The sequence below is a fragment of the Coregonus clupeaformis genome, chromosome 27 (genome assembly GCF_020615455.1).
Source record: "Coregonus clupeaformis isolate EN_2021a chromosome 27, ASM2061545v1, whole genome shotgun sequence".
NCBI lineage: Eukaryota > Metazoa > Chordata > Actinopteri > Salmoniformes > Salmonidae > Coregonus > Coregonus clupeaformis.
The window spans coordinates 37,840,686-37,866,945 of record NC_059218.1 but is presented as its reverse complement, the minus strand read 5'-3'; the positions used below and the strand labels follow the sequence as shown (position 1 = coordinate 37,866,945).

At 43.2% G+C, this 26,260-nt stretch overlaps 2 protein-coding genes and 1 pseudogene across 2 annotated transcripts; 1 reads left to right on the top strand and 2 right to left on the bottom strand.

Annotated features, from left to right (window-relative positions):
• The first annotated feature begins 6,611 nt into the window (after nucleotides 1-6,611).
• On the top strand, nucleotides 6,612-10,694 carry LOC121541238 (choline-phosphate cytidylyltransferase B). The gene is made up of 8 exons (XM_041850216.2): nucleotides 6,612-6,772; nucleotides 7,882-7,981; nucleotides 8,445-8,561; nucleotides 8,700-8,851; nucleotides 9,242-9,320; nucleotides 9,470-9,612; nucleotides 9,792-9,980; nucleotides 10,184-10,694. Exons 1-8 carry the CDS (start codon nucleotides 6,692-6,694, stop codon nucleotides 10,445-10,447), a joined length of 1,125 nt encoding a protein of 374 aa, XP_041706150.2. The 5' UTR covers nucleotides 6,612-6,691; the 3' UTR covers nucleotides 10,448-10,694.
• A 2,711-nt stretch (nucleotides 10,695-13,405) lies between these two features.
• LOC121541326 lies at nucleotides 13,406-13,809 on the bottom strand (annotated as a pseudogene).
• Nucleotides 13,810-16,367: 2,558 nt separating this feature from the next.
• Nucleotides 16,368-23,009, bottom strand: LOC121541237 (organic solute transporter subunit alpha). The gene is made up of 8 exons (XM_041850215.2): nucleotides 22,479-23,009; nucleotides 21,173-21,324; nucleotides 20,434-20,507; nucleotides 19,309-19,467; nucleotides 18,823-18,934; nucleotides 18,522-18,668; nucleotides 18,200-18,305; nucleotides 16,368-16,978 (listed from the first exon to the last, which is right to left on the bottom strand). The coding sequence occupies exons 1-8, from the start codon at nucleotides 22,558-22,560 to the stop codon at nucleotides 16,812-16,814; spliced, it is 999 nt and encodes a 332-aa protein (XP_041706149.1). The 5' UTR covers nucleotides 22,561-23,009; the 3' UTR covers nucleotides 16,368-16,811.
• Nucleotides 23,010-26,260: the final 3,251 nt, after the last annotated feature.

Sequence of the window (26,260 nt, the reverse complement as noted above, 5' to 3'; positions counted from 1 at the left end):
AAAAAACTATACATACCGCGGCCTAAACATCAGCGCAACATGTAACTTTCACAAAGCTGTGAACGATCTGAGAGACAAGGCAAGAAGGGCCTTCTATGCCATCAAAAGGAACATCAAATTCGACATACCAATTAGGATCTGGCTAAAAATACTTGAATCAGTTATAGAACCCATTGCCCTTTTATGATTGTGAGGTCTGGGTTCCGCTCACCAACCAAGAATTCACAAAATGGGACAAACACCAAATTGAGACTCTGCATGCATAATTCTGCAATAATATTATCTGTGTATAATGTAAAACACCAAATAATGCATGCAGAGCAGAATTAGGCCGATACCCGCTAATTATCAAAATCCAGAAAAGAGCCGTTGAATTCTACAACCACCTAAAAGGAAGCGATTCCCAAACCTCCCATAACAAAACCATCACCTACAGAGAAATGAACTTGGAGAAGAGCCCCCTAAGCAAGCTGCTCCTTAGGCTCTGTTCACGAACACAAACAGACCCCACAGAACCCCAGGACAGCAACACAATTAGACCCAACCAAATCATGAGAAAACAAAAAGATAATTACTTGACACATTGGAAAGAATTTAGAAAAAAACCAGAGCAAACTAGAATGCTATTTGGCCCTAAACAGAGAGTCCACAGTGGCAGAATACCTGACCACTGTGACTGACCCAAACTTAAGGAAAGCTTTGACTATGTACAGACTCAGTGAGCTGCTATTGAGAAAGGCCGCCGAAGGCAGACCTGGCTCTCAAGAGAAGACAGGCTATGTGCACACTGCCCACAAATTGGGTGGAAACTGAGCTGCACTTCCTAACTTCCTGCCAAATGTATGACCATTTAGAGACACATACTTCCCTCAGATTACACAGACCCACAAAGAATTCAAAAACAAATCAAATTTTGATAAACTCCCATATCTATTGGATGAAATACCACAGTGTGCAATCACAGCAGCAAGATTTGTGACCTGTTGCCACAAGAAAATGCCAAACAGTGAAGAACAAACACCATTGTAAATTCAACCTATATTTATGTTTATTTATTTTCCCTTTTGTACTTTATCTATTTGCACATCATTAGAATACTGTATATAGACATAATATGACACTTGAAATGTCTTTATTCTTTTGGAACTTGTGTGAGTGTAATATTTACTGTTCATTTTTTATTGTTTATTTCCCTTTTGTTTATTATCTATTTCACTTCTTTTGGCAATGTAAACATATGTTTCCCATGCCAATAAAGCCCCTTAAAATGAAATTGAATTGAGAGAGAGAGAGAGAGAAGGAGGGGAGACAGAGAGATGACAAAAAAAATCTCTATCCCCCCTAATGAATGAGCAGTTATGAGAGAGCAGTGATGACTACAAGGCTACAGTTCCACTTGTCTAATTAAGGGCTCTATTCAATCAGATCTGCTTTAGCCAACATCCGCATAGCAGTTGTTTTGGCAGTGTCGGAGGTGGAACTGCCTTAGAGCTGTCAAATCCACAAACGGCTCCTGGCATTATACCTAAAGCGGACATTGCCATTGGCAGTCGCATGAACAGAATACCCATGCAGCCTTGTTTACAAGTTCGAACACTAGAATGTGAGATGTAATCTACACCTTGATTAGGATTATCGAAATCCTCATTATTTAGTTGAATGGTTTTTCAATTTGAGTGTAATTATTTCTAGATTATACACTTTCTCGTTCTGAACTTCTAACACGAGTGGGGTGGCTGTGGCTTCGTGACAATGATCGCAAGAGCAGCTGCTCACCAATTTGACGGCTCCAACGCAGTTCCACCTCTGACACTGCCAAAACATCCGCTATGTGGGTGTCTGCTATCGCCTGTTAACGCTTGATCTGATTGAATCTAGGCCTAGATTTCTGAGTGCTGTTCTCTGTGTTGAGTTTGTCACAGAGCTCATTAACCTTTGACCCCGGGGCCAGAGGGTGAGACAGTGTTTTGACAGGACTGACAGCTGAGGGACTGGGGTGGGGGGTGTCAGTGAAAGACAAGTAGTTTGACCATGGCCTAGGAATGCTCCCCAGGGTGGAGGTTGGAGGGGCTCGACTTTAAACGCAAGCCAACAGACACATTTCAAGCCAATGAAAACATAGAACGGCATGAAGTTAGTTTCTACGCGTGTCACATAACCCTATGTAGTACTGTGCACCTCCCACAGTCTGTTCTGGACTTGGGGACTGTGAAGAGACCTCTGGTGGCATGTCTTGTGGGGTATGCATGGGTGTCTGACCTGTGTGCTAGTATTTTAAACAGACAGCTTGGTGCATTCAATATGTCAATACTTATCACAAATACAAGTAGTGATGACCACTCAAGGAGCACACAAGGAAATACTCATCACTCACACAAAAATCCAATGGGGAACTGAATGCCATTGTCTCCAAAACATGGGATATTCATAGACGCTTACATACTGTATGCCAGGGTTCCCCAACTGGCTGCCCATGGGCCTGCGGGTGACTTTATTTGCCCCCCCCCCCCCTTCAAATTGACACCTGTAAGCAAAGTTAGAAATTGTTATGTTTTAGTCCAATATTATATCTGTTTGGGCTTCTTGCGGTCAATTTGAAGTCTACAAATTATTTGTAATTGTGTTCCGGCCCCCTGACCATCCACTCAAGAAAAAAATCTAGTTGATGATCCCTGCTGTGTGTTAAGAGGGGGGGGGGGGGTATGGTCATCAAACTATATACATTGTGTTGTTCCTAAATATGTATAAAATATACCAAATTCATACTTTGACTAAACTGCTACGATCAGCTTTTCTCCTACCTTGCTTTTCTCTATGTCAGTTGTAATAATTGGTTTATTTAAATCAGTGATATCCTAAAGGGTGGATGTAAATGTTTTCCCTGAACATTATTTCAAACTGTCTATCCCTCTCTCTCCCCTTTCCTTCCTGTCCCGTTTACAGCTCCGCCTCTGTGAGCATGCCTCTGTCACTCTGATGTCACCTGAAGGTCAGTAACCAGGGCGTGCCTCAGTGCTGTGATCATAGAACTGAGACTCACCCTGCTCTGCACCCTTAAGTCCCCAGAAATCCCACCTCTTATTTAATACAGCCGCCTGAAATCACTTCAGCAGCCGGCAAAGCCAGCATTCTGGACCTGAAACCTCTGTAAATCAAGACTTACCTCATCCCAAACATACCCCTCCCCTGGCCGGGCCTGGACCCATAATAAATACTAATCTGCTGAACAAACATCTTGACAATGAGGGTGCTGCCTGGTGCATACCCCAGCACATCAGAAACACACACAGACATCACTCCACCTCCTACCAATGTGGTATAACCTATACATCCACCTCATACCATACAAGCACCAGCACTATCCAATAACCTTCATTAAGCGACAGCCCAATCCTTAATGAGTCTGACCCCATTCATGTGTGGCCATGCCATATCAAATAAATACTGGCAACATGATTTTCCAGTAGAAAAGTAGAAATTGTGGCTACCTATGCACTGCCACAATCATATGGATGCATGTGGCCACAAAATCACATACAAACCCTCCCTTCTATGCATCGTTACTTCAACACATGTAAATCCCTCTATACAATACCATACAATAAAAATGATTCATGTGATTGCGGGTTGGAAGTGGATAACCCATACTAACTATCCTCAGAGGTACAGACCTAATGCCACTCTGACAGCCAGCTGACAGCCAGTCAAATGATCAACAGGCCACAGAGACCTACAGTCTGTCTGAAGCCTAGCATCTCCTTCAACAACATCTCCCTCTCTAAAATCACACATTGGTCCTGAGGGACAGATCCCCTTCCCCAGGAGCCATTAAGCCATACCGTGAACAAGGCTGGCCGAAATACGAGCACCATTGTTGAGAGCTGGGCGCTGTCTAGTTTTAAAGTTTCACATTTCTCAAGAAAGGTCCTGTCGTCACTGCCTGTCCCTGACTATGGCATGGAGGGGTGGAGGGCATGGAGGGAGGGGTATGGAGGGGTATGGAGGGGCATGGAGGGGTATGGGGGGTATGGAGGGCATGGAGGGGTATGGAGGGGCATGGAGGGGTATGGGGGTGTATGGAGGGCATGGAGGGGTATGGATGTATGGAGGGGTATGGAGGGCCATGGAGGGATATGGAAGGGTATGAAAGACCATGGAGGGGTATGGAGGGGCATGGAGGGGTATGGGGGGGTATGGAGGGCATGGAGGGGTATGGAGAGGCATGGAAGGGTATGGAGGGGACTCTGTGGAGGAGAGGGCCAACAGGATCCTCTCATTGTTCATTTGATAACCTTGAATAGTTGTGTTTAATTGGATAAGCTAGTAGAACATTTAGGAACCTAGCTAAATGGCCCAGCTGTTAAGTTAACACAATTTGTTGATTTGAGCGCTAAGCTGTTAATTGAGAAAGCTGGAAAAGATGGACAATGTTCAGTTATCTAATCTGATCTGATCTGATAACACCACCAAACGCTTTACTGAGGACACTGAACTAACACAGCGCGACCAGTCAGATAATGAGGACCAGAGCACTTGATTTCTCCCATTTGATCCAGGCTCAGCAACCCCAGTACTGTCTGTCCACCATAAGCCATCTATTAATCAAGGAGAGACGTGCAGCTGTTTGACCCCCCATTCTTCCCTCTCAGGGCCCCCCAACCCAATAGAGCAGATAAAAGGATTGTTCATGGTATTACCAAATGCCCCCCCACTACAGAACAGGTGTCCACTGGGGTGATGTCACCCCCAGACCCACCAAGACTGACTGACAACCCGGTCATGTCAGCAGCAGCAGCAGGGACCAGCACCAATGGTCAGGACCAACTCTTACTAGATGCTTTGTTTCATTATCCATGTATTTTCTGAAGTCTCAAGATTTCAATGAACATTCAACCAGTCTTATATCTTTGTGTTTTTTTTCTTTTTTTTTTTCTTGCAGAGCTGTACACTAGTACTCTACTGCCCTCCACTGGTACGGAACGTCAATGGAGGGAGACAAGATTTACACTTGGAACGGGCACATTTACTTAACTAATAACAGATGCATATGGCCTGAACTTTGCAGAAATTGTTATTTCATCATCCATCACATAAATACTGAATTACAAGCTCTCAAGGAAAAAGGTATGAAGTCATGGTCTGTCTTACAGTATGCTGGAGCTGGAGCTCAGGGCCCACAAATAGCTCTACCTTTTTAAAAAAAAAATTATTTCACCTTTATTTAACCAGGTAAGCCAGTTGAGAACAGGTTCTCATTTACAACTGCGACCTGGCCAAGATAAAGCAAAGTAGTGCAATAAAAACAACACAGAGTTACATATGGGGTAAAAAAACATAAAGTCAGAAATACAACAGAAAATATATATACAGTGTGTGCAAATGTAGCAAGTTATGGAGGTAAGGCAATAAATAGGCTATAGTGCAGAATAATTACAATAGTACCTCCATGACATCCCCTCCTGATTACACATACCCATCATCCTAGACCGTGTTCTGAACTTCTGACGGGCCTTACCGATGATTAACATGCTTCAACCTCAACAACAGAACTGGAATTGACCACAACCCTCTTGCAGGAGAGGAGGTCAAAACAGAGGTGGTTCAATGAGCCATGCTTGCGTGATGATTGATGATAGTCCTGTGTGGCTCAGTTGGTAGAGCATGGTACCTGCGACGCCATGGTCGTGGGTTCAATTCCCACTGGGGACCAGTATGAACAAAAAAAAGAAAAGTATGAAATGTATTTTAGCAGACACTCTTATTCAGAGTGACTTACAGTAGTGAGTGCATACATTTTCATAACAGTCCCCCATTGGGAATAGAAACTACAACCCTGGTGTTGCAAGCACCATGCTCTACCAACTGAGCCACACAGGACCATGTATGCACTCACCACTGTAAGTCGCTCTAAATAAGAGCATCAGCTGATTGACTAAAATGTAAAAATGTAATGATTAACCTTGCCTGAAGACTTGTTAGCTCCTTGAGCTAAGGCCTGTAGCTCAGTGGGCTAATAAAATAAAAAACATCCATGTGCTGCTGATTCAGGCATAAGGGCATAGTGTCAATGTCCATGGGGTGATTTGGGAATCTTGATAAAGCGGATTTACGATCAAAGGCGTGTCACATCGCCCATTAATGGCGTTGTTTGAGTGAATGAGCTTTCACTAAACATTGTATAATCAGTGGAGTTGATAGATAGGCACCTTGAGGCTGCCTCATGAACCACTGGAACAGCTTGTCCCACTACTATGTTTGGGCCAAAAGGTTGCCCCAGTCAGATCATTTTTAGGGGCAATTTCTAATTCATGAAACTCATCTAATAGATGAGCCAATAATGAGGCTGATAACAGAATGAGGACATGAACATATGAGCTAGGCCTACACCAAAAAAAGGACAGTCAGATTGTAAAGGTTTGTTTAGGCCTACATGGGGAACCCCTGATCCACCCTGTGTTTTCTACAGAGCTGATGAAAGATGTGGCCTGAAGTGCCCGAATACTCATACCAACTTGGCTTGAACTTTGCACGTTATATTTTCACGTCACCGGGGTCAGACCAGCCAGCAACATGCAAACTTTAAAACTCCCTCATAGATTGCAGGAGTGTAACACTGACAGGGTTGGAGGACGACCAGGTGGATGAGGCGCCAGTCGACAGGGAAACAAGGCAACAGAACATCCAATCCAGCATGGTGGGAAGGAGACGCGGCTCCAGAGCCAGCAGTGGGTCCCAGCAGCCCCAACATCAACGCAGGGGGGGATCCTGCAAGGTGAGTCAGTCAGGCTCAGCAAATGTTACATTTTCTATTATTCTATATTTAAGCTATAGTTACTAATAGTCCAGGCGATATGTGAAAATAGTTAGTTATTATTAATGTACACTTTTTCATAAAAGCATGAAACTTGGTACACTAGTACAGTTTAGGATCCTGGACATTTTCAGAAAGGGAGCCATTGGAAAAATTGCCTCTTGGCGGCCGTGGTGGCCATTGTACTTGCATGTGTTGTAGGTGATAACCAGTGTGCTGTATAACATAGGCAGCTACAAATGATTCCTCAATAAATGTTATGATACTGTCACAGTAAATGTTAAAGCATTATGGGAATGGTATAGCTCTACCGTCAATGAAAACGTTCTTGATCTTTAGCATGAATTTTTTTTTAAACTCTTTGTTAAAGTATTTTCTCAAATCATGGGCAGATTTCAAACAGTTCAGGGTTCAAAGTGTACGGACAACTCTACAGATCATTCCTAGTAACCACATACACACCCACCCACTAGCTCTCACATGCAGAGGGAAACGTGCATGAAGCCAGAAATCCCTTATATATCCAAACGTTTATTAAAGCCCTGATGACTTCCATAACTGTGAACATACAAGCCTTTACTTATGTACCGATATCCCCTCCCATGAGGTCAGTTACAGATGTAGGATCTTAATTTGAGCCAGCTTGCTACAACAGGAAAATAACCCTGCAGCAACAGGAAATGTGAATTATTATGTGGATTATAATTAATGGAAATGTTTTTGTAGGGGTTGATCAATTTTTTTTTCGTTAGGGCAAAGTCTGACATTTAAAGTGGAAATTACAAACTTTAGAAGCCTTTTTAAACCTCGAATAAACTACAAGTTTATTATTTACTACATAGTCCCCTGTAGCTCAGTTGGTAGAGCATGGCGTTTGCAACGCCAGGGTTGTGGGTTCGTTTCCCACGGGGGGCCAGTATGAAAATATATGCACTCTGGATAAGAGCGTCTGCTAAATTACTAAAATGTAAATGTAAGTTTGCATTTTCTGCTGTGCTGGAAACTTCTCAGCAACAAAATAGTGATCAAATTAAGATCCTACATCTGTAATGCTTTCTGTTCCATCTCAGACTCTGAGGGATCCAGCATTATTTGCCAAGGAAGCAGGATATGAGTCGGAGATCCCTCATGAAAAGCTGACCATCGCCCAAGCCAAGAGAGGCACGCCAGGTCAGTCATCTACTCTATGGTCTCACCAGGTCAGACCAATCACAGGTCAGTCAGACTGATCAGAGGTCAGTGTGACCACCACTGCTAGGATTAGTGAGGAATGACAAGGGAAAAGGGGATACCTAGTCAGTTGCACAACTGAACGTATTCAACCAAAATGTGTCTTCCTCATTTAACCCAACCCCTCTGAATCAGAGATGAGGGGGGCTGCCTTAATCGACATCCAATTGTTGTTGGGGGTTAACTGCCTTGCAGAACAGTAGATTTTTCCACCTTGCCGGCTCGGGGATTCATACCAGCAACCTTTTGGTTACTGGCCCAACGCTCTTAACCGCTAGGCTACCTGGGACGAAGGATAAGAAGAGGTAAGAGGCAGTCAACAGAGGAAGGGATGTGAAAGTGAACGTGAAGACCGGGAGAACACAAAGAGAGACATAACATTTGCATTTTTCTTTTGTTGTAGCAATCCGGCCGGTCCGAGTCTATGCTGATGGGATCTTTGACCTCTTCCACTCTGGACACGCTCGTGCTCTGATGCAAGCCAAGAACCTGTTCCCCAACACACATCTCATAGTGGGAGGTAGATAATACCCTTTGAATTTTGAAGTGCCTTTAAAATAGATCACAGATAGTGATTGGATCATATTGATCAGATCACAAAACTCACATGTTAGCGGCGCAAGGTGTAAATTAGGCTTTTGTGTGTCTGTCCTACCAGTCTGCAGTGATGAACTCACACACAGGTATAAGGGCTACACGGTGATGACAGAGTCTGAGCGCTACGAAGCCCTGATACACTGTCGCTATGTGGATGAGGTGGTACGGGATGCTCCCTGGACCCTCAGCCCTGAGTTCCTGAAGAAACATAAGGTCAGCACTTCTGGATAAAGGTCACATATACTGTACATATACTAGGACCTATCCACAGGGGGTACTAGGACCTATCCACAGGGGGTACTAGGACCTATCCACATGGGGTACTAGGACCTATTGGTACTAGGACCTATCCATAGGGGGTACTTGAGAAGACTCATGAGACCATAGGCTTACTGGTCAAATGCACGAGGGGGTACTTCAAGGGTAATCTGGGCAGAGCAAAATCTACTTGGTGGTACAGTAACTGAAAAAGGATGGGGACCGCTGCTGTACATCACTCAATATTACTAACAATCAGCCCTAAAATCTGATATAGATTTAGAAAGACCATGTCCTGTTTTTCTATTATAAAATCACCTTAGTGCTATCCTGTGATTTCCCCAGATTGACTTTGTAGCGCATGATGATATCCCATACACCTCTGCTGGGTCAGAGGATGTCTACAAACACATCAAGGAAGCAGGTAAGTAACTGATCAGCTCTGAAACAGACATTAACCTGTAGCCATTCGAGATTGTGTCTGTGTGCGTTTGCCAAGTTACAGCCTACTATATGCCGCTACCTGTGTCATCTTGACTGTGTTTGAGCGGTGTTCTCTTTGTTGGGTCTTAGGGATGTTTGTGGCCACACAGAGGACAGATGGCATCTCTACATCTGACCTCATCACCAGGATAGTGAGAGACTACGACCTCTATGTCCGACGCAACCTGCAGAGAGGCTACACAGCCAGTGACCTCAACGTTAGCTTCATCAGGGTAAGAATGACATCACCTAATTAACTTAGAACAATGAATTAAGTTGGAATAACCATCTGTTAAAATAGTTTGTATTTGAGGAAGTGAAATGGTTGTTTCAGTATCGGTGGTTGTAGTTGACAAAACACTAGATCTTTAGCTGATTCCCTATAGCCAACCACGTCTGACTTGTTGTGCAGGAGAAGAAAATCCGTCTGCAAAACCAGGTGGATCGTATGAAGGAGACAGTGAAGACAGTGGAGGAGAAGTCCAAGCACTTTGTGCACTCAGTGGAGGAGAAGAGCCAAGACCTCATCCACAAGTGGGAGGAGAAGTCCTGGGAGTTCATTAGCAATTTCCTGGAGTCGTTTGGTCCAGGTGGAGCGTGGGTAAGTTTACCTTTAGCCCACAATAGATAGATACTATGTTAGGAAGCGTTAAAGGTCAATAGGGGAAGATGGTTAGTAATGATCTAATTCCTCGAAGTAAGTGACTAGACAATATGAACAAGTAGTTTAAGAAAAACAACACTCAGTTGGACAAACAATAACAAAACATATCATGCTCTCCCTTTCTCCCCCTCTCTGAGTAGCATGTGATCCAGGAGAAGAGTGGGCGCATGCTCCAGGCCCTGTCACCCTACGCATCGCCCATCGCCTCGCCCCGTGGCTCCCCCAGCAGCAGCCCCACCAGAGGACGCTCCCCATCGCCCCCCTCCTCTCCCTCCCCTCCCTCCTCTCCCTCCCCTCCCTCCTCTCCCTCCTCCCGTTGTCCTCGTTCCTACCCCAAGGGTGCATCTGCTCGTCCCACAACTTCCCTCAGCAGCACGAGTGAGGGGGATGACGACGAGAAGTAGAGACGGCACTGTCACTCAAACACTCAGTGTACAGGTAACTGCCGAAATAAAGGAAACACTTGAAGAAACACTTGAGTAAATAAGGGAAACAAAGTGTATTGAAAGCAGGTGCTTCCACACAGGTGTGGTTCCTGAGTTAATTAAGCAATTAAAACATCCCATCATGGTTAGGGTCATGTGGTAGCTTAGTGGGTAAGAGCGTTGTGCCAGTAACCGAAAGGTCACTGGTTCTAATCCCCGAGCCGACTAGGTGAAAAATCTGTCGATGTGCCCTTAAGCAAGGCACTTAACCCTAATTGCTCTGGATAAGAGCGTCTGCTAAATGACGTAAATGTATAAAAATGCCCAGTTGCCCATTATTTTGGCTACCATGGCTAGAAGAAAAGATGTCAGTGACTTTGAAAGAGGGGTCTCAAGGGAGCATAGGGGGTTTAAAGGGTGTGTGGGTGTGTCTCTGTCACCAGATCTCAACCCAATTGAACACTTATGGGAGATTCTGGACCAGCGCCTGAGATAGAGTTTTCCACCACCATCAACAAAAACCAAATTATGGAATTTCTCATGGAGGAATGGTGTTGCATCCCTCCAATAGAGTTCCAGACACTTGTAGAATCTACGCCAAGGTGCATTGAAGTTGTTCTGGCGGCTCGTGGTGGCCGACACCCTTTTAAGAAACTATTTTGCTTTTTCCTTTATTTTGGCAGTTACCTGTACATGATTACTTTGTGCACTTTGTGTGTAAAATGTCGCCCACAGTCTACCATATTTTTGTTATTTGATTGTGTATGTCGTAAGGTAACTGAATGCACTGTGGTAACTCCATTAGTTGACACTACATTCTCACTTCTGATTCCTGTACCACACAAATACATACAAATAATACCACTATTTCACTGTCTAAACCAGGTTTTATTTTCGTACAAATACTTAATAGAAACATGCTTAAATATGCGTTCAGTTGTCTATGATATACAGTAAAAAATATAAAATCTGTCATTTTATTTGTAAAATAAATAGTTTTTATGAAATATTAAACAAAAGACAATTATTTCTGAGAGTATTTTGTAATGCAATAAAAACTGTTGATCTACTCAAATATACATTTCATTTGAGGCCTTTTGTACAATTGTTTTTAAAGCAATCTAAAGTAGGATACAGTGAGGGAAAAAAGTATTTGATCCCCTGCTGATTTTGTACGTTTGCCCACTGACAAAGACATGATCAGTCTATAATTTTAATGGTAGGTGTATTTGAACAGTGAGAGACAGAATAAAAACAAAATGCAAATCAATTTATAACATTTTTGACATGCGTTTTTCTGGATTTTTTTGTTGTTATTCGGTCTCTCACTGTTCAAATAAACCTAACATTAAAATTATAGACTGATCATTACTTTGTCAGTGGGCAAACGTACAAAATCAGCAGGGGATCAAATACTTTTTTCCCCTCACTGTACGTCTCAAAGTTTTCCAATATTGCTCCATGCATTTCTTAAGCATCCAAAGTGATTATAATCTCTTATAAATGTACAGTACCATTTTGCAATATCAAGCATTCAAATACTGACATACAGTGCATTCGGAAAGTATTCAGACCCCTTCACTTTTTCCACATTTTGTTACGTTACAGCCTTATTCTAAAATGGATTAAATAAAAATCCACACCATAACACCTTCTCCTCCATGCTTTACGGTGGGAACTACACATGCGGAGATCATCTGTTCACCCACACCGCGTCTCACAGAACACGGCGATTGGAACCAAAAATCTCCAATTTGGACTCCAGACCAAAGAACACATTTCCACCGGTATAATGTCCATTGCTCGTGTTTCTTGGCCCAAGCAGGTCTCTTCTTCTTATTGGTGTCCTTTAGTAGTGGTTTCTTTGCAGCAATTCGACCATGAAGGCCTGATTCACACAGTCCCCTCTGAACAGTTGATGTTGAGATGAGTCTGTGGACTTGAACTCTGTGAAGCATTTATTTGGGCTGCAATTTCTGAGGCTGGTAACTTTAATGAACTTATCCTCTGCAGCAGAGGTAACTCTGTGTCTTCCATTCCTGTGACAGTCCTCATGAGAGCTAGTTTCATCATAGCGCTTGATGGTTTTTGGGACTGCACTTGAAGAATCTTCTTCAAATTTTCCATATTGACTGACCTTCATGTCTTAATGTAATGACTGTCGTTTCTCTTTGCTTATTTGAGCTGTTCTTACCATAACATGGATATGGTCTTTTACCAAATAGGGCTATCTTCTGTATACCTCCTCTACCTTGGAAAAAAACAATTTAATCAATTTTAGAATAAGGCTGTAACGTAACAAAATGTGGAAAAACTCCAGGGGTATGAATACTTTCCGAATGTACTGTACTAGCATCCTGAGTAACACTTATTCACACACACATACATACTAACCGGATCCCTTTATCTATTGAAAACCATTGCACACTGCCATAACATGACAAACCAGTCTTCTAGTTTTACACAGTATACTGTCACTGTAGGTCAGGTTTGCAATGAGGAAAAGGTGATCTCCCGACAGGTGGCATCCCTCCCACGCGACACTAGTAAGACCGAATAACAGAGTCACGCTATCTGACGCAGGAGGTCCCCAATCTGCTACCATGGAAACTGTTGTCAATGATAACAATCTGCTACTATGGAAACTGTGGTCAATCATAACATAGCAGCAAACAAGGAAATAATAATAAAGTCCAGATAGCATTGACCATGGGAAGCACATAATGATTCAACATAAACATACACATATGTTCAGGACATTAACACAGAGATCATGGGAGATTGCTGGAGGACCAGATGAACTGGGTTCGAACTGTGTTTTAGCTTTACATGTCTGATGTGCTATTCACTGGAAAGAAGAGAGTGTTACCTGTTGAGCCAATATTACAGTCAGTTCTGTGCTTCAGTTCTGTGCCTCAGTGTAGGAGTGGCGGTAACTTAATCTGTTTGCCATGTGATTGGACAATGACCTATGGCATGCAGCGTTGCCTGAGGGCCAGACTCAGAGTATTTTGGGGGGTCACTGCTAGGGTTGCTCCAGTCGTCTGGCTCAGGGCCGGTCTGGTGGCTGACTTGTTGAAGACCGGGAGACGCTCAAAGGACAGAGCCTGGAGGTCAGAGACAAACACATGTGAAACCACAGCCAGATGATGACGACAATATGTAAGTAAAAATAGTAAGATAAGTCTGTAACGTACCTTCAGATATATGACAGCATCTGTGCCCACCCCCTCCAAGGAGTAGAGGTTCAGGTCTCCTTGGAAGTAGCATCCATAAAGTCTAGAGATGGGGAGACCATACCCAAAGACAGCCTGAGGACAGAGAAAACACTGTGGGTCAATACACAGTCAGCACACATTGGGATGTTTCCAATGGTTACCAGTGGTGCAGCCTGAGATCCAGTGCCTGGTTCCAGGCTTGGGGTGGGCGCGGTGTACATGTAGCTAAAGAGCTTGTCAATCTTCCTCAGGGGCACACCCCTCCTCTGTCACTGATCTGAGGGGAGAGAACATGTGTGTGTGAGGACCTTTTTCTAGGCCATGAGGTCATCCAAAAAGACCAGTCTGTGTCACTAACAGACCTTGATAGAGAGGTCTTCCTTTCCCAGCATCACCATGGCATTTACTGGGGGGAGTCTAGCACTACTGTTCTCATGGAGCTCCACTGTGGCCCGCATCAAATTCTACAGTCATTGAAGAAACATGAACACAGACAGTTCTGCTGGAACATATATACTGAGTGTACAAAACATTAGGAACACCTTCCTAATATTGAGTTGCACCCCCTTTTGCCCACAGAACAGCCTCAATTCGTCAGGGCATGGACTCTACAAGGTGTCGAAAGCGTTCCACAGGGATGCTGGCCCATGTTGACTCCAATGCTTCCCACAGTTGTGTCAAATTGGCTGGATGTCCTTTGGGTGGTGGACCATTCCTGATACACGCGGGAAACTGTTGAGCATGAAAAACCCAGCAGCGTTGCGGTTTTTGATACACTCAAGCCGGTGCGCTTGGCACCTACTACCATACCCTGTCTTGTCCATTCACCCTCTGAATGGCACACATACACAATCCATGTCTCAATTGTCTCAAGGCTTAAAAATCCTTCTTTAACCTGTCTCCTCCCCTTCATCTAAACTGATTGAAGTGGATTAAACAAGTGACATCAATAGGGGATCATAGCTTTCACCTAGATTCACCTGGTCAGTCTATCTCATGGAAAGAGCAGGTGTTGATAATGGTTTTGTACACTCAGTGTAAATACAACATGATACAGCCAATGAGGAAGGACTTCACATATACACACACAGAAAAATATGAGTACAGTTGATGGCATGAGAATGATTTCCAAACAACCCTGTCTAGTTACATGTCGAGCTCCCATCCTTTGACAGTAGCTCCCCCCATTCTTCTTCTTCTGTGGGTTTTATGGCAGACTACAACCCCAAAAGGTGTATTGCCGCCACCAACTGGACAGGTTGAAAAACCAAAACAAGGTCAAAAGAAAATCCATATGTGATAGGGAAACTAACTTAATCCACCCCCAAAAAATTGTACATTGACAAAAACAAAACAAAACTCCCACTTCTTCCCTCATTCAAATCTCCATATCTCCCTTCTCAGGCTCTAGGGCCTGAGAGGGTGGTACGGCTTGTGACAATATTCCATGTAACTCCTCCGCCGAGAAATCTTTCAGTCCCAAGAAACACTCTGCCACATCCACAATATCTATCTCCCTGGACCTTCTCTCCAGCTTGGCAGTGCCATTAATCACCATAGCTATAAAGGCCACCTTCTTAACCTTTAAAATGTCAGGGTCCTGATGGTGAAAGACATCCCCTGCAGCCTGAAGTGAAGGCCTATCCACCATCATGGACTCTTCAGGAACACCATTCAAACCCTCAACCCTTTTAACAGCTGCTGCATATGAAATGCTCTGGACAGCCCTGACTTTGGCCACCTCATTCTCTTTCACCCTTATCGGGCAATCGAAAGATATAGCTTCATGCACCCCTCACCACAATTGCAACATGTCACATTTTCCTCACTTTTAAAACACATGATATGATCTTTTCCACAACTTGGACATCTCGGCTTCTCCCTTCTGCAAACACTTGAAACATGACCAAAAGCGTTACAATGATCACACTGCATTGGTCTTGGGATAAATGCGCTGACTCTGTAGTTTATTTACCCCAACTGCACTTGAGTAGGGAGAGACTCTATATAAAAAATAAATAAAAAGAACAGATAGACCACTTTTTCACCATTCACCACACGATTCATTCGACGTGCATCAATCACTCCAGGAATATTTTTAATCCCTTCAAAATCGCCAGATATAACCCCCTTGAGGGGTGCCCTGTTCCGAAGAGACACACACGACACTTCAAACTTATCAAATAGGGTGAGCACGTTCTTTCTGATCCGCACAAAAAATCTAAACAGGCCCGCCTTTCGTGATCCTAACAGCCTTCACTTTACCCAGCACTCTCTCCACCAGTTTAGATATCTCAAATGGTTTCTTCAAGATTGGTAATCTGCTCAGCTGCTCCTCATTAACAAACCGTACTCCTACTAGATACGATGGGACATTCTCATAACTGTACACTACTTTGCTCCGTTTTCCATTCTTTTAGACAATACTCCAATTCTCCTTGATTCTACCGCCATTGGATTCAGAATCCACTTTATCGTACGCTTCCGCTCCACCCCCACCCCCCATTATTTGATACATTCGCAAGTAGACTACCGTGAGTCTATTGCCACGCACGTGACAAGACAGCGTTGAAGCATGGCGTGCAACCTTATTGGCTGACAGAACCTCTCCCTTCATTGTAATTTATCAATGGGTTGCAGTATAATCCTTTGAACGTAACACACAACAAAATATATGCACATAGTTGTAATCCACTATATTTATTGATATGAATACAAAATACATATTTAATCCCCCATTATCCCATTTTTGTTTATAAACTTCTCCATCTCTTTCCAACACCCTCACACACCCAACTCTACATAGCCGTGTTGAGAGCCAAGGCAACTTGAGGAAATATGGATGGGACAGACATGTTGTTTGAGGTATATGTTCTAATATTATATTCAGCATAATGCAGGTAAACCTTTAATATACAGTAAGTTTCATCTCATACAAGACTAACTGACAACTACAACAGCAGAATATACAGTATCACACCATCAAAACAAAATGAATATACAAGTAAAACACACACGCACACACGCACACACACGCACACACGCACACACTCCTGCACGCGCACACGCACACACACATACACACAGACACACACACACACCACTCTCTCTCTCTCCCCAATCTCTCAGGCAGCGTGCTCTTCCTGTGGGGCCTGCAGGCTGATCTTGGTGTTCTGGTTGTTGTCAGTCTCGTGGGGGTCGGAGGGATGAGGGTCGTAGGTGCGGCGGTACAATGCCCGGGTCACCAGGGTAATGATGAACATCTCCACGATCATTAGCTGCTGACTCAACACTGCAGACAGACACATAGACACACAGACAGACAGACCAGACAGACAGACCAGACAGACAGACCAGACAGACCAGACAGACCAGACAGACCAGACAGACCAGACAGACCAGACAGACAGACCAGACAGACAGACCAGACAGACCAGACAGACCAGACAGACCAGACAGACCAGACAGACCAGACAGACAGACCAGACAGACAGACCAGACAGACCAGACAGACCAGACAGACCAGACAGACAGACCAGACAGACCAGACAGACCAGACAGACCAGACAGACCAGACAGACCAGACACATAGACACACAGACAGACAGACCAGACAGACCAGACAGACCAGACAGACAGACCAGACAGACCAGACAGACCAGACAGACCAGACAGACCAGACAGACAGACCAGACAGACCAGACAGACCAGACAGACCAGACAGACCAGACAGACCAGACAGACCAGACAGACAGACCAGACAGACCAGACAGACCAGACAGACCAGACAGACAGACCAGACAGACCAGACAGACCAGACAGACCAGACAGACCAGACAGACCAGACAGACAGACCAGACAGACCAGACAGACCAGACACATAGACACACAGACAGACAGACCAGACAGACCAGACAGACCAGACAGACAGACCAGACAGACCAGACAGACAGACCAGACAGACCAGACAGACCAGACAGACAGACCAGACAGACCAGACAGACCAGACAGACAGACCAGACAGACCAGACAGACAGACCAGACAGACCAGACAGACCAGACAGACCAGACAGACAGACCAGACAGACCAGACAGACCAGACAGACAGACAGACCAGACAGACAGACCAGACAGACCAGACAGACAGACCAGACAGACCAGACAGACCAGACAGACAGACCAGACAGACCAGACAGACCAGACACATAGACACACAGACAGACAGACCAGACAGACCAGACAGACCAGACAGACCAGACACATAGACACACAGACAGACAGACCAGACAGACCAGACAGACCAGACAGACAGACCAGACAGACCAGACAGACCAGACAGACAGACCAGACAGACCAGACAGACCAGACACATAGACACACAGACAGACAGACAGACAGACAGACAGACAGAAACAGACAGACAGACAGACAGACACAGACAGACAGGGTTGGTGGACATGGACTTCATATTAATCAAGTAATGGCTCTCGTTTGGACCTGTTCTGTCACTTACTGGTGCCACGGGCAGTAGAGGAGAAGGGTGGGGAGCAGGCGATGGTTCCATCCAAGGCCAGGATGTTAATGATGGCCGTCTGCAGCTGACTGAGCACCAGCACCAGCTATGGACACGTGACCAGCGGCATCATGGAGATGCATAGAATATTAGGATGCAGGAATTAACAATGCCAGACTGAATCAGACAGTACACAACATTCCTAAAAGCTCAAGGGTCAAGGACTAAGGAAATGACAGAAGCTGATGTAATTTCATCAATGTCATTGAGCAGGCAGTTCCTGGACTAGCTGGTTTGTGCAGTAGGACATGGTCAGACTCACCTGGTACATGGCATACTTAGGTATGATCCTGATGCTGCGCAGTGTGTTGCATATGTTCATGAACATGATGGCGACAGGCCAGAGGGAGATGATGGTGAGAACACCTATAAATGGGTTGATCCAAATAGTCGTGCCTGTGATCTCCAGCTAAACATTGAGACATGGAGATAGGTTAAAGAGGGTAGGCTTTGCATAGTGGACATCAATGGAATGACACCACGTTCAGTTTGAAGCTTAAGATGTAAAGGGGATGTTTGTTGTTGCTGAGAAGACTTTCACAGAAAGGAGGACAATTACTTACATCAGAAAGATCAAAGTTGCCATTGGTCCACAATATTATGGACACAATTGAGATGACTGTCTTTAAGATAGCATACTGAAGAGCCCCCAGCTTCAGCAAGAATAACATGCGCCTGAATGAAAACAGACCAGAGTTATTAACATGTTCTAACCACTTGTGTTCAACATTACCAACACAAAGAATCCTCTGGCCCAAGAGTGACCTGAGCATGAATCATTATCCCACTGGTAACAGATGTCATTTCAACATCTAGTTTTGATTTACATTTGGATGACTTGTCAACTAACGTGAATTCAACGTGAAATCAACAAAAAAGGTCACCATGTCATTAGATTTAAGCTAAAAGTTGGGCGAAAAAAATAAAACAATTCCCTTACATTGATTACTTTTTGCTAATTCAAACAACGTTGATTCAACCAGTTTTTGCCCAGTGGGATGTGACAATGATTATCTATAACCCCCCCCTCCCCCCTCCCCCCCGGTTACCGTGTGACCGGAACGCGTGGCAAGCAGGGACAGCAGCAGCAGCAGGGTCCTACATTGATCTTGAAGGTTTTCTGGGCATTGCTCTTCAGAAAGGCCTCACTACCCCCACTCTCCTCTATCATCAGAACCAAGATCTTATACACCACCACTGCAAAGTACCTATAGAGAAAAGGAGAGGGTTTACTTGTAAATTGTAAGATACATTGTACACATATAACAAGTGTGTGTCACCAACCTTCAAAACCAGTTAGTCTGCCCATTCAACTTTTGTTTGTGTCCCAAAAAGTTTTTGTTGTGTTTGTTTTTGTCATTTCCTGTATTTTTTCCTCCCAGCTCTCTGGGTATGTGGGCTGATCTCTGATCTGCTGCATAGCGCAATTTATATTTAAAGGACATTTAAAGGCAATGTTCCCGCATTTGCGGAGACTGCATTTACGGTAAACGCTAAATGACAATCATGCTATACCACTCAATTTAAATTGCGCTATAGTACGGATCTTCTGCGATACGGATTAAATCGAGCCCTTATGCCAACCAGATGCATATGCGTATTGTTTTGCCGGATGTCTAGCCCGCATTTTCTGTACTTGACGCACGTGCTTCGCTTTTCAACTAGCTAAAAGTGTAATTTCCTGCATTTTCCCCCTAGGCTCCCAGCTCTCTGGGGATGATCTCTAACATAGTGTAATGATTAAGAGAGTGGTTAAACTGTGGTGACATAGTTGAGTGCATTCATAAAAATCCTCCTCCCATTTATGTCATTGCTCCTTGCTATGGCTCCCTGTCAGCTCATTACTACAGGTGAAAGAGCACTGCATCTAGTTAGTGCAGTATAGTGAAATAGTTTATGCCTTCATAGGAGGGTATGTGAAAGAGGGAGAGAGAGAGAGAGAGAGAGAGAGAGAGAGAGAGAGAGAGAGAGAGAGAGAGAGAGAGAGAGAGAGAGAGAGAGAGAGAGAGAGAGAGAGAGAAAAAGAGAGAGAGAAAAAGAGAGAGAGAAAAAGAGAGAGAGAGAGAGAGAGAAAAAAAGAGAGAGAGAGAGAGAGAGAGAGAGAGAGAGAGAGAGAGAGAGAGAGAGAGAGAGAGAGAGAGAGCAGAAAGTAGTGTGGGTGAGAGGAAACTTACGAATTAGAGGTCATATCTGTAAACATGGTAGCCCTTGGTATCCACATCCCAAAACAAGCCATGGTGGCAATGACCTGAGACAGAAACAGAACGTTACTTTTAGTCATCACATTCATCCACATGGTTCTCATTCATATAAAGTGATGAATAAAATACTGTATGATCACAGAATTACAGACATTCTCATTTACAGCTTAGCTAAAAGTTAAAGGCCCAGTGCAGTCAAAAATGTGATTATCCTGTGTTTTGTATATATTTCCACACTATGTGGTTGGAATAATACTGTGAAATTGTGAAAATTATGATAATGCCCTTTTAGTGTAAGAGCTGTATGATAAGACCGCCTGAAATTTCAGCCTGTTTTGGTGGGATAGAGTTTTGGCCTGCTTGGTGATATTGTATCACCAGACAGTAAATTAGTTAATAGACCAACAAGAAAGAGAGTTCCAAACCTCTCTGCCATTAACAGCTAATTTTCAGATTTCCCCTCCCACTCCCAGACAGTGCTAGCAAAATAAATGTTTTGCTAAGAAGCTATTTTTGTTTCTTTTTGACCATTTTAATTGAAAACAATCACAGTAAGGTACTTAAATGTTACCCATAAATGATTTGATATTGAAATAAAAATGGCTGCATTGGACCTTAACACCCAAACAGATGTTTGTGATGTCATCTCTCCATGTAGGCAATCTAGCTATAACCACAGCGATACACTGCTGTCTCAGTTCTCAGTTCTTACCGGTGCAGCACCATTGACCCACATAATAGTTGTCTTCTTAGGAGATGTGACTTTTCTATAGATAAACACACATTCCTCCAGGTATAGTAGCAGGGACAGGGTAGACATGAGGGTCAGCATGGAGTACAGAGCCACGCCAAAGACATCCAGCTCTAGTTAAGGGACAGAGAGTAAGGAGATCAGAGGGGGAGAGAGAGAGAGGTTGTAAAGGTCATTGAGAAATCCATTACTAGACCATTTATTGTAATCTATCTAAGTCGCAGCCCCTAGCAACAACATCCTCTCTTGGCCTGACAAAATCCCCATGGACAAAACAGCATTTGTGAAACAGCATCCAAAGCCTAACCCTTTTATTCAGCCTCTTTTGAGGTTGAGTGCTGATGAGATCCCAACAATACTTCACTCGGCCCTGTGAAAACCCAGCTGTCTAAATGTATCCTTGATTTGTTTAATATGGACTGAGATCAATGCTATCTACAGAAACAATAAACCACTCTTAAAGAGATGTTGACTGAATGCAAAGGATGAAAGGCCATGCAAGTTATTTATCATTCATATCAAATGAGCCATCATATTACTCAGAACAGAAAAATTACTCAGTGGAGAAGCCAAATATGCATATCTGTGGCCTACACATGGATATTTAATGATGGGCAGAGTGAAAGAGATTTAATCCAACATACTAGGAGCACAGACAATGCTATCCCTCTAATCAGCCTTTATCACAGACTATAGCCCTTCATTTGGAGCACAAATTCACTCAGAATCTGTTTTTTGGGGGCTTGTCTGTGTATCAGAGATGGTTTGGTAAACAACAACGTTACCTAGCCTGATACCTGAATACTTCCAGAGCTAACACCTGAGCTTTAGCTCAAAGGGCTAATAAAGTCCTGTTGTGTGCCCGAGACCCAATCAGTCACATTGATGCCATGCCAATGGCCACGGTGTAGTTCTCACACACATTTGAGAAAATAATTATATAGCCTAACTGTTTGAATGTCACTTCTAATATAGCCCTACTATATTATGATACTTGTAACTTCTGTCTTGCCTTGGGATGCTTGACATGTCAGGTGCAAATGAATGATATAAGACCAAGACTGAATTATAATTTTATTATTATTATTTATTGCACATATCAATGAGTAGGCTATGTTAAGTCAATGAAGTCAGACATGCAAAAGAAACAGTCTGCATCCCAAAAAAGTGTTTTGTACAATTCGTAGTGAAATTCGCTTTCACAATAACAACTTCATAATTAAACACTATCTACAAATTGATAGATAAGGTAATCTGGGTAACTCACGCTTTATGACATCGATAGCCAGCGGAGGTTCTTCTAAACAGGTCGGATGGATAGTGCTGTTGAGAATTTCTTCCACATCCATAGTCAGTTGAAGTAGGTAATGTAAGGACTCAGCGCCAGGTTGTGAAAAATATGCAGAAAATAAACTACCCGAGATGTGTCTCTTGCCCACTGACTGCAGTTATAGGAGGTGCGAGGAAGCAGACAGCAATAGATATTGAACTTTCCCCCGCAATTAACTTCTGACTGATGAATCAGGGTATGAGTAAGTTGTCTGCTCGGTGAATAGCCTACTGCCGATTTTCCTACTAGTCAGTGGGATCACCTCCGCATAGACAATGGCAGATAATTGTCTTTCATTCAAATCTTAGAACTACTGCATTTATTGAGCAACCTTTCTTATCAGGGGAAGCCCAATGACCCACAGTCGGCTCCTGTACCTCGGCTACCAATTTTATTTGATTCAGCACAGGTTTATGTTTCAGGAGAATGAACTTTGATTGGGGTGTATCGTTTCTTGCCAGCCAATATACAGGAATAAAAGGAGTTGGGAAAGCATGCTAGAGTTAAGATATTACCAAATGAATCCAAGTAGAAAATAATACCCACAGTCAGTTCAACTTCTAGTTTTGATTTCCATTTGCTAACCTGAATTCAACGTAAAATCAACAAAACATTTCACCATGTCATTGGATTTAGGTTAAAACTAATCCTTACCTTGATTACTTTTTTCAAATCCAATCAGCTTTCCACGTTGATTCAATGTCATCACATTAATGTTTTGTTGTTGAAATGACGTTGATTCAACCCGTTTTTGCGCAGTGGGTATCCTATTGTTCAGCCATCAATCTTAAAAGTTGTGGGTTTACATACAGAGTATCACCTCTCTCTCTCTCTGATGATCTGGTGCCATTTAATTTAATCATTCTGCCAATCGAATTATTGTCTCACCGTTAATGTCACTATTTCATTGCCTTCACTGTGTTTTTCGTATATGTTGTGTATATGTGTAACTTTTAGTAATGAAAACATTCACCAGTGGTGTAATGGTATGTACTGTGAGAGCAGCAAGATGCTTGAGGATAGCTACAACCTCTTTTTTTTTATTCTACACATTTCAAATCAATAAACAATCCCTTTACAGCTAAATCGATTTTGTTGGATCCCTATAACTCTGTCCCCACATACAGGAGCTAGAATAAATACTTTCTGGCAGTGGGATGTAGCTAATAGCTAAATATAGATGGGTTTGTAAGTGGTCTCATCATCACTGAACTGCATAATTGCATTTGAGCTAAGAAAAACATGATTTTAGTATTTAAGATGAGACAATTAGGTCTAATCAGGTTACCTGGTTACAAATTAAGTGAAGGGAGAAGGTGGAAGATGATCCAAAAACAGACCTGGATGGATTACAGCCAAACGGAGAGGTTCAGTAAGAGATGCAGAGAAAAGGAAGAGAGAAAGAAAAAGAGACAGAGAAAGACAGGTAACATGAAACACATCTGAATAAGAAAGAAGCCATGCATTTAAATCTAAATTTGCTTTGCCCACAAAGACACCTGTAGATCGAGTCATGTGTGGCTTCTCCATAGACATGGGCTTCTAACACATTTCTCTCTATCCGCACACACTCAGCGAGTCAGGTGGATGGCAGAGTTCATTCCCCCACAGTAGACACTGTCACACTGTCCCTTCCAATCCCATCAGGGTTATAAATCACATTCCTGTCAGGGGACTGTCCTTGAGATATAAACTGGTTTCACTTCAATGCCATAACTCTGCAGAGATAAACGTCTAAAACTGCCACTTTTTTGTCCAAGCCAAACAATTCGTCCTGAACAAATAGTGTTATCTTAATGAGTGTAACAAAAGTGAATGCTGTGATCTTCCCTGCTTGCTTGCATCTGTCACTGACACCTCGTTCGTTGACCCCACGATGTGTGTGAATAGTCTTATATTGCTAAACCTTGCCCTCAAGTTTGCCAAAGATTTGCCAAGTGATTCATGACATGACAGTGGCTTCTTTTGGTTTGGCTTTTGTCACATTGCTCTCACCCTATACAGTCCAACAAAAATGTTAATCAGACTGTGTCCAAAATGTAGTAAAGTTCTTGAATTGTAGCGTAGACTGTGAGAATTGTTCCTCTGTCAGCGGGTTTTCATTTAAACCTATGTAGTGAGTTTCACAGCATGCATGTTTTGTGGGCACACCTAATAAATTATGGCACAGACAGCAAAGGTATGCTCTGGCTGGCTAAGGAACATATACCATGGATGTTAAAAACCTGTCTTTCTATAGTGTCTTTAAAACAGATCAATAACATTAGATAATTCATCCTGATCCAGTGAAAATATGCTGCCTCTGTTGCCGTTTAGGAGCGGAACAGTTGTACATATTTAAATGCAGGTACAGTAAGATAACCATTGTGTAATGTTCAGGTACAAAGTAACTTTGGGGTACAAAAAAACACATATGTGCATTTATTCCCGTTGTCCTGCCTTCAGTCCTCTCATCTCAGCAGTCCCTACCCTTGTTGTAAAGGCACTACAGTGTCTTGCAAAAGTATTAATTCCCCTTGCCGTTTTTCCTATTTTGTTGCATTACAACCTGGAATTTAAATTGATTTTTATTTGGATTTCATGTAATGGACATACACAAAATAGTCCAAATTGGTGAAGTGAAATTTAAAAAATAACTTGTTTCAAAAAATTCTAAAAAATAAATAACGGAAAAGTGGTGCGTGCATATGTATTCACCCCCTTTGCTATGAAGCCCCTAAATAAGATCTGGTGCAACCAATTACCTTCAGAAGTCACATAATTAGTTAAATAAAGTCCACCTGTGTGCAATCTAAGTGGCACATGATCTGTCACATGATCTCAGTGTATATATACACCTGTTCTGCAACACCACTAAGCAAGCGGCACCATGAAGACCAAGGAGCTCTCCAAACAGGTCAGGGACAAAGTTGTGGAGAAGTACAGATCAGGGTTGGGTTATAAAAAAATATCCAAAACTTTGAACATCCCACGGAGCACCAATAAATCCATTATTAAAAATTGGAAAGAATATGGCACCACAACAAACCTGCCAAGAGAGGGCCGCCCACCAAAACTCACAGACCAGGCAAGGAGGGCATTAATTAGAGAGGCAACAAAGAGACCAAAGATAACCCTGAAGGAGCTGCAAAGCTCCACAGCGGAGATTGGAGTATCTGTCCATAGCACCACTTTAAGCCGTACACTCCACAGAGCTGGGCTTTACGGAAGAGTGGCCAGAAAAAACCCATTGCTTAAAGAAAAAAATAAGCAAAAACTTTTGGTGTTCGCCAAAAGGCATGTGGGAGACTCCCCAAACATATGGAAGAAGGTAATCTGGTCAGATGAGACTAAAATTGAGCTTTTTGGCCATCAAGGAAAATGCTATGTCTGGCGCAAACCCAACACCTCTCATCACCCCAAGAACACCATCCCCACAGTGAAGCATGGTGGTGGCAGCATCATACTGTGGGGATGTTTTTCCATCGGCAGGGACTGGGAAACTGGTCAGAATTGAAGGAATGATGGATGGCGCTAAATACAGGGAAAATCTTGAGGGAAACCTGTTTTGGTGAATAAAAAATATTTTGCATCTTCAAAGTGGTAGGCATGTTGTGTAAATCAAATCATACAAACCCCCCAAAAATCAATTTTAATTCCAGGTTGTAAGGCAACAAAATAGGAAAAATCCCAAGGGGTGTGAATACTTTCGCAAGCCACTGTATCTAGTCCTAGGGTAT

What these genes read in the sequence shown, in the direction of transcription:
- LOC121541238 (XM_041850216.2), top strand. Translation starts at nt 6,692, where the DNA reads ATGGTGGGAAGGAGACGCGGCTCCAGAGCCAGCAGTGGGTCCCAGCAG. An exon ending in AGTTCCTGAAGAAACATAAG is followed by an intron (nt 8,852 to 9,241) that starts GTCAGCACTTCT and finishes TGATTTCCCCAG; the next exon opens with ATTGACTTTGTAGCGCATGA. An exon ending in CAAACACATCAAGGAAGCAG is followed by an intron (nt 9,321 to 9,469) that starts GTAAGTAACTGA and finishes GTTGGGTCTTAG; the next exon opens with GGATGTTTGTGGCCACACAG.
- LOC121541237 (XM_041850215.2), bottom strand. Translation starts at nt 22,560, where the DNA reads ATGGATGTGGAAGAAATTCTCAACAGCACTATCCATCCGACCTGTTTA. An exon ending in GGCTATCGATGTCATAAAGC is followed by an intron (nt 21,325 to 22,478) that starts GTGAGTTACCCA and finishes TCCCTTAACTAG; the next exon opens with AGCTGGATGTCTTTGGCGTG. An exon ending in ACAGATATGACCTCTAATTC is followed by an intron (nt 19,468 to 20,433) that starts GTAAGTTTCCTC and finishes TTTTCTCTATAG; the next exon opens with GTACTTTGCAGTGGTGGTGT.